Source organism: Zea mays, chromosome 3 (assembly GCF_902167145.1).
Source record: "Zea mays cultivar B73 chromosome 3, Zm-B73-REFERENCE-NAM-5.0, whole genome shotgun sequence".
Classification (NCBI taxonomy): domain Eukaryota; kingdom Viridiplantae; phylum Streptophyta; class Magnoliopsida; order Poales; family Poaceae; genus Zea; species Zea mays.
This window is the reverse complement of record NC_050098.1, coordinates 31,324,478-31,333,367: the sequence shown is the minus strand read 5'-3', so window position 1 is coordinate 31,333,367 and position 8,890 is coordinate 31,324,478. Positions and strand designations below refer to the sequence as shown.

Sequence of the window (8,890 nt, the reverse complement as noted above, 5' to 3'; positions counted from 1 at the left end):
CCGGACGGTCCGCGCTTGGCCTGTTTTTCCAAAAAGCTTCTCCTGTCCGGAATAATCTACGGTATTCCGGACAGTCGATTTAGTATAGTTGTAGATGAACCTTTGGCACCTGTAGAACGTATAATCTAGAGCAAACTAGTTAGTCCAATTGTTTGTGTTGGGCGATTCAACCACCAAAACTATTTAGGAACTAGGTGTAAGCCTAATTCCCTTTCACTTAGTCGGGTAAGACTTGCTGAGTAATTCCATACTCAGGGTTTTATTCCGTGTTGTTTTTCAGGTTTTAACTTTGTGCTGTTGTTGATGGTGTTAAGTGCCGGTGGGCTCGGCCTTCTTATAAGTCTAAGTACTTCTTCTATACTTTTTATTGAGGATGGTCACTTGAGCTAGCATATATTTCAAACTTATACTTTTGTAATCACTCCGATAAAATAATGTAAATTTATTTTATAACCTGTAAAATTTGGTAATAAGATTTCCGCTGCAAAAATGTTGTGTGTGTGATTTGTGTTACGTAATCCCGCGGTTCTGGTTGTAAGTGGTTTATCCGATGTCCTTGGGCAATCGGACGGATCCTGTTAAGTTATCTGGTGCACATGCATAGCTGTCTGAGGTCTTTGAGACAAGGACAGGTGCATGTGGGCCCAATAACTTGGGAGGTTCTGCCACAGCTGGTATCGGAGCTGGATTAAGTATATACAATCACATACATATTTTCAAAACAAAAGTTTTGGTTTTAGAAAACCTATTTTCAACTAAACACATTGTTTGGTTTTGAAAAACAATTTTGAAAACTATAATGCTAGCGACATCCTCTCTTAAGCCCTAAATTAAGGACTATCAGGTGGCTTAGTTGAAAACCACAATGGGGTGGGTATTGCATACATGTGTATTGTTATTTTTGAAAGCCATTCAGTCTTGAATGGATCGACGCTCAAGGTAAGGTGAGATGTGAGAGCATGACCGCACAAACGTCGGTCTAGGGAAGAGTGTAAAAAGCGCTTGATTATATACATGTTCTACATATGTATATATGAAGGCTGCGATATGGAGTAATTACTTTTCCGGGAATTCAGTACCCCATGGATGTGTATGGGTATACAAACATGCGAATACTGAGAAGTGTAATGTACTTGTAACGACGCACCTACGCCCAGGTAAGAAGGTGAGTTACCATAATGAGTTGCCCTATGGTAAAAGTGTGGCAACGGCGCCTATGTGTGGCTCGACGCTTAATGAAGAGCTGGCCTCCATATAGCAATATATGGAGTATAAACTGTGATAAACTGTCATGTGTGAACTGCATCATTGGGAAATTGGGCTGTGATGGAATTTTCTGCAGGTACACTAACCTCGAAAACGTATGTGTAGCTGACGACTAGAAAAATACCGTGAGAGAACGTATGCCACCAATATAGAACGTTATTGCCACAATATGTTGGCAAAATTAGTGAGGACGAATAGGACGCGCATGCATCCTGATTGTTGCATTATGTTTGTTACCTATACACCCAAGATGCTTCTCTCATCTTTATTCCAGTAACCATTGATTGTAGATAATGTGGTGAAATGCTGAATTATGAACTTCGATGAAATAGGTGTCCTCCATTCTTTAGGTGACCTCTTAGGGTTAGGGCTGGGCAAAATACTCGTGGCTCGTGAGCTCGTTCGACTCGTGGCCAGCTCGGCTCAGCTCGACTCGGCTCGTTTCAATTTTATCACGAGCTGAGCTAACATCTCAGCTCGGTTCGTTAACGAGCCAGCTCGACACGAGCTCGAGCCAGCTCGTTAGCTCGAATGAGCTAGCATTTATCTGTAAATTAAAGTCTATACTTGTATTGGATGAATTAATAAGTGATGAACTATGTTAGTTTAGGGTTTAAATGATGTGATATATAAAATTATGAGTATTGTTAGTCTTTTCTAGTGTTAAATTAGTATGAACTTAAATAGCAATTGATTATATTGTTGTATATATACATGTATACTATTTTTTGTTCTGGCTCGCGAGCTAAACGAGCCAGCTCGAGCTCGCAAACGAGTCGAGCCGAGCTGGTTCTCTGGCTCGGTTGCTTAACGAGCCGAGCCGAGCCAGCTCGTTTCCTTAACGAGCCAGCTCGAGCTCGGTCGAGCCGAGCCGAGCTGGCTCGATATCCACCCCTACTTAGGGTGCTTTATGTGCTTGCTCTTGTACTTGATGCGCTGGTAGAAGGTTGGTGGCCTATTTGCCTAAACCTTAAACTAGGTCATGTCTTTATTTAGTGAACCATGACCCAAATTTGAATTTCCCGTTATCACTCCATGACCAAACACATAAAAATAAATGCCTAGATAATTTCTTTGTTGGACCTAAAGTGTACCCGGACTTGAAACAAGAATCTCGAGTCATGTCTCCACCCTAAACCATGTCCTTGTTCGATTTGTGCAAGCTGATGTCTTTATTCTAGTTTGCCTATTTTTAAAGGATCGCCATGTTGCTTTATCAACCTAACCCAGAAAAGACCTATCCGAGTATTTTCTTGAATTTGGTGCCTTTGGTTTCCCCATATCTATCAAAGGCATACCAACTTAATTTGATGATTGTTTTCCCTCCGTATCTAATCAGATACTAATCCTTGACCTTGTAATCTCTATGATGGGCATAGAAATATGCCTGGGGCTGAATTAACAGTCTCCCATCATACTCCCTTCATCAACCAATTTAGGTTATGGCCATGTCTTATTCATTTCATCGGGCCATGATCTATTTGGCTCTCTATTTGTAATCATTCTTACAGGTGGAGTATCCCTTTGTATATTGTCACCCTTGCCCAATCCATTGGTGTGGCGCGAGATTTCTTATTGGTTACGTCTAGTAATGGTGTTATGACTAAAACCGATGGTGCCGTGACAAAACCGAGGGCCTCCTGTGAATGTACACACATGGTCGTGCTGCTCGGCACGCGCTGGTATCACTGTTAGTAGTTGTAATCCATTATGAGACTATGTCAATGCGTTATCTTGATACAATCTGTTTTTGCTACGTGAGATTCATTATTGGTGCCAGTTCGGTGATGGTGTCATGATTAAGGACTTATGGTGCCGCAGCGGAACTGAGAGCCCCTTGTGAATGTACACGCAAGGTTATGCTGCTTGGCGCATGCTGGTATCGAGGTCTCTGGTCATGATCCATTGTGGAACTACACTTATGTATGATCTTTCGTGGACTCCTTCCTTGAAACAATTTCTATGTTGTTTGTGAAGTGATCAAGCAACATCTATCATCTTAATTGGATCAAAAGGGCACACCACTTTCATGTGTGGTCTTATTTCTTTTGATTTTGGTAGTGACTACTTATACATGATCCCTTTACATCCTTTGTGTAAAGGTGAAGCCTTGGAGCTTTTTAGTGTGGGAAAACAGCTGATTAGCTCTCAAAATGGAGATCTATTTCCCCTGCTACTGAGATGCAGGAGTTTGTTCATTCGCTCTCTTATTTAATCCATGTATTCCCTAACCAAGTGGATAATTCATCTCGCATGAAGAAATGGATGAACAACATGACCAAATGGATTTCTACCCAAATGCATGACCTTTTGCTAGCGAATGTGAGCTCTCGACCGTTGGCTTACCGATGGTACTGAGAGGACTTGCTCAATGTCAAATGTAGTTCAACAAGTTGGTTTTACTAACTTGTAACTGCCCAGTGAACAAAGGTTGAGTTTAGAGATCGTTTTATCGATTTGCCTGAACTCACTTTGGTCTAACCCACTCTAAAGAAAGTATTCACAAAAGTTAAGTTAAAATCGACTAATCACCACCAAATTATCGCTCTAGTCATGCCTCGATCGCCTCACGTGTGCTTTTCCAGCATGTGTGATCAAGTCGAGCTATGCCTAGTGATGGATAACATGGATTGGTTATGAAGTCAGCATTTAAAAATCCTTTCGCTGGTGATTTTTCGAACCTCTATCATTGTTTTGGACTTGGATTCTCTGGCCAACACGAGTTAACTGTGATGTTATTCGACATTCACACTCGTCTCGTGTGCTATGAACTTACCGTGATCCCTTGTTGGTAAACCTCTTTCTGTGTGTTTTACCCAAGAGGTTGCATCTGATTCTATTTGGGTAAAGTCGCGTATCTGCCGCTCGCTCAACAGACTCAGATAATACAGTGTCATCAGAAAAAAGCAAACTGCGCACATGGAACCTTATGTGTTCCTCTGGCAGGCATCGTCTCTAGTGGTGGACAGTTATAAGTTAGCCTAAGACGATACATGTTATGTCCACTAGAGAAACAACATCCTGAGGCACTCGCCTTTATTCGGAACTGTCTCATGATTATCGCTGATATGGATATGGGTTACATGCTTCTCTACTCTTAAAAATCTTTCGCTCCGAATCTCGGGACGAGATTCTTTTAAGGGGGGAGGGTTGTAACACCCCTGGTGTTTATATTCCGCTCGACAACGAGTATGGATTTAAGCACGTAATATCAGTGGATAAAACAGATACTAAATTTTAATCCTCTTCGCCTATCGCGATTTTTATATCGCATCTGTTCCATCTATCGCGAGTGCGACATCGTTTTTATTTTTATCTATTCGGGCTCTTCCGAAATTTTCGTGATGGTCGGAACATTGTCGTTCTAAAAATCCATGCATCCGGTGATTATTTAAACTCATCGCTCGCGCGAATACGAAATTTGGAAGCTTGACCCACTCGGACGATTTTATCCCAGGCCAATTAATTTTGAACTCGACAACTAAAATGCTCGGGGTAAAATAATTCGAATCGTGCGAAATCTTGCGCGAGGCTACGATCCAATTTATCCGTCCGCACCCTGTTTTGGGCGACGAAATCGCGTATACATGGTGGATCGGGTTTCAGCTAATTTCGGTCGAATCACGCCGAACAAATTAGTCAGAACTCGTCGACTATGGTTGTCGATACAAATAATTCGGTTCCCATTCGTCAACCGTGAAATCGCGTATGAGGATCCAAAATGTGAGTCTCGACTCGCTGGTAAATTATCTATGGCCGTGAAATCAGACGTTCAGACCGCAGGTAAATTTATCAGATTTTTGAATCGAATCAACGGTCACAATTACTGCCGACCCATTTTACATTGCTAAAAATCGTGATTGTAAAAATATCTGCGATTCTTTGTTAAAGGAAAAAAAATAAGAAAATGAATCTTAAAAAAAAGAAAGAGAAAAATCATCACGTTCCTATCGCATGGCAGATGAAGATTTTTTTTCTATCCCTGATTTTTCTCACGGCTACCGCTTTCCCTCTGATATTTCAATCGTTGGCCATATCTCTTCCCTCTCCTTGATTTTTCGAGCTGCCTTCTCTCTGATTTTTCTACAGTCGTCGGTATTATCTCTACGCGCGCAAGTGAAAAATCTCACCGCCGTTGCCTCGCTCCCATCCGCTCGGCCACCCTGGATAAAAATCCCACCGCGGTGTTCATCTTCTGCTCTCAGCCGAGCGCCCCTGCCCTGCTCTTCTATCTACGCATCGCCCTGGTGTTCTTCTCTAGCCGTCGGAGTAGTAGCCATGGCTTCCAAGCGCTCGTTCTCAGTCTCTGGCGGTAGCTTCTCCCTGCTCCGGTGACTGGTGCTCGGCTCCTCCCCAGCATCTCCTCGACCCTGCCTAGAATCCGCCGCACCCTGCTCTCGGTTTGTGCTCGCTTGTGCTCCAGCCATGGCGCGCCGGCTCCCTGCTGCGCCCGCTGCTGGTTCCCCCTGCTCGCCCGGCTCGCCATGGAGCCTCACCGTCGCAGCTCCTGCTCGGATTTCCCTTCCCAGCCGAAATTCCTCCCTCTGCTCGAGTCCCTCTGCCCATCTCCACGGCCAACCGCACGGCTCCCTGATGCACACGTCTCTGCCCCAGCTCGCTCGGACCTCGCCGCGGCCTACCCTCTGCGCCGTGCCCCTGGTCCCGGCCTCAGTCCGCCCACTCCCCATGGCGCGCCCGCCTTGCTTCTCCAGCGTCGCGTCCCTCCCCATCTCCTCTGCTCCCTCCAGCTCGCAGAAGCTCCCAGCCGAGCCCCTCTCCAGCCGTGGCCGCGTCTTTCGTGCTCCGGCTCGCTGGCGAGCGCCGCTGCTCCCTCTTCCGTGGTCCCTGGCTCGTCTTTGGTGCTCGCCTGGCTGCGCCCCTTAGCTCTCGACCATGGTGGTCGCCCATGGCCGTGTTCTGTTTTTCTCCCCGCAGCGCTCGACGCCTTAGAACCTGCATAGCTCTGTTCGTCTCGTCATTACCTTGCTACTGCCTCCGGTGTGGAGTGATTTGCGTGTGTCGATGAAGCAAGCGAAGTCCCACAACGTCCGCTAGGTGTTCGACAAAAAAAGAGACATGAGCCAAGTGTTGTCGAGCCCGTCCCGTGGTTTTCCCTGTCTTGTGCTCGCGCGGTTTTCTGCTCGCTTGCGTGCCCTCTCGACTCGCTCGGCTTTAATTTCCAATCGCGTCGTCGATCTCGTCGTTTGCCGTCGAGTCGTCAAACACGTCATCCCAGCTCGATCCTCACCTCACCAGCTTACCCCAGACTTCAATCGAAGGTCGTCGTCGTTCGTGCATCCCCAAGAAAACCCAAGAATCGAGTGAAGACGAAGTTAGCAGCGCGATTTTCCCCAAGCGCTCAACCAATTGCCTGGATCGGAAAATCGCTACCGATCTCGCGGATTCGTGTCAGCTGTGGAAACGGTAAGCTGATAAATTATTCAGAATAGTTTGATCGATGAATAAATTAATGTGCTAGTGCGATGCTCATTAAGGTGCTCGATAAATTGCGTAAGTCACGAAACTCTCGTCGACTTCGCAGTTCTTGCGATTATCGAGCCAGGTTCAGTTATAGCGAGTTATTTCGCTATTCCGGTCAATTAGCTGAATTAATGTACCAAGTAGAATTTTGGTAGGCATGTGTGATGATAAAATATTTTAATCACTTATAAAGATGTATAATTTATAAGGCAAGGGATTAGTTTAGAATTTAATTAATTAACTGATAAGTTGTGATTAAGTTAATTGTATTTCTTGTGTATAGTTTGTTGTTCGTGATGTTTGCGTTAGGTTCGAGAAGCGTAATTGTTGCGTGTAGTCGTATATTAATAACTAGTGATTCCGTACAAAATTGTACAACGCCTCGCCGCTAGGTGTTTAAATTCGTCATCGCGTAACACTATTTATGGGTTTTGATATTCCTGTCTATATGCATTCATATGCATAATGCATTTCATTCAGGTGCGATAATTAATCACGTGATGCGGAAGATGACTCAAGTCGACCCCAAGCGCGGGCTACTCCACATGGTAATGCTGATGAACGAACCTGCCTGATCAAGTGCTAGGACAAAGATGATCGTCAAGTGGACATCGTCTAACAAACACTAACCTAGTGTTACCCAGGCAAGCCCTGGTGCATGCAACCCCTTTCCTTGTGTTTTTAAATACTTTTCGCACACTTTAAGTCTAGTGAAATGTGCATTAGGTTCATAGGAGTTGCTTGGAACCCTTTGATGCATTGCTTTCCTTGATATCCATACCTTTATAAATACTTCTGTGAAGTATCAAAATATGATTTACAAAAATGCTTAGCCTTGCTTAGATCTTGTGGATAGAGGTTGTCCTCAGTCTAACCCGGGAGAGGATGACTTCTACCTACAAGAATATTTTCATTGGGGCAATAGTGGGATCTTACTGCAAAGTTCCCTGTGATGCTCTTTCATCCTAAGGAACAGACACAATCCTAAGGATGGAAATACTTAAATTGAGACTTGGGTTAGGAACAGGTGATGTTCTACCCAGGTTGGTTAAGGATTAATGCGTATGTAGGCGTGCTGACCGAGGACCCTTTAACTGGTCACATGCCTCGTCATGGGTAAGCCTTGCCTCGGGCAGACTAAGGCCAGAATAAGATAACACGAAATGGGCGTGGAGCGGTGGCGAGAGTAGCGTGTACCCTCCGTGGCAAGAGGCTGGACGGTGGTGTATCTGTGCTCTCGGTTTGCATGAACCTGATCTGGTCTTAAGAACCCCGGTGGCGGGTTGACATATGCAAGGGTTAAGTGCTACATATGTCGTGTGATTGGAGATCCTCAGCTGAGTATAATCGATTCGGATCGCCGTACCTTCGCGGTTATGAAGACTTGGTCACTTTTCTACAACCTAAAGTCAGGATGTGAACACTATGGATAAAAATGATGTTGTATTAATGAGATGTTGAAATTAGACTAGATGCAAATAGAGTCTATTAATACTTAATATGGCGTTAAAAGATTGAAAGTAAGGACTCACTTTAGTAAGCTACTTCTGCAAAAATATAAGTTGATTTTTGCTAAAGCCTCTCCTTGACTCCTATTTATCCAGCATACCCTTGAGAGTCTTTTCCTTAGTCGGGTAAGACTTGCTGAGTAATTCCATACTCAGGGTTTTATTCCCTGTTGTTTTTCAGGTTTTAACTTTGTGCTGTTGTTGATGGTGTTAAGTGCCGGTGGGCTCGGCCTTCTTATAAGTCTAAGTACTTCTTCTATACTTCTTATTGAGGATGGTCACTTGAGCTAGCATATATTTCAAACTTATACTTTTGTAATCACTCCGATAAAATAATGTAAATTTATTTTATAACCTGTAAAATTTGGTAATAAGATTTCCGCTGCAAAAATGTTGTGTGTGTGATTTGTGTTACGTAATCCCGCGGTTCTGGTTGTAAGTGGTTTATCCGATGTCCTTGGGCAATCGGACGGATCCTGTTAAGTTATCTGGTGCACATGCATAGCTGTCTGAGGTCTTTGAGACAAGGACAGGTGCATCTGGGCCCAATAACTTGGGAGGTTCTGCCACACCCTCTTGGAGTTGCTTCACTTGAAATCCTAGGAAATACTTCAACTCCCCCATCATAGACATCT

The 8,890-nt window shown here is 44.3% G+C and overlaps 1 protein-coding gene across 1 annotated transcript; it reads left to right on the top strand.

The window, feature by feature from the left end:
- Positions 1 to 5,108: 5,108 nt before the first annotated feature.
- On the top strand, positions 5,109 to 6,909 carry LOC109944935 (uncharacterized). Its single transcript, XM_020550679.3, has one exon. It carries the CDS (start codon positions 5,751 to 5,753, stop codon positions 6,225 to 6,227), a length of 477 nt encoding a protein of 158 aa, XP_020406268.1. The 5' UTR covers positions 5,109 to 5,750; the 3' UTR covers positions 6,228 to 6,909.
- Positions 6,910 to 8,890: the final 1,981 nt, after the last annotated feature.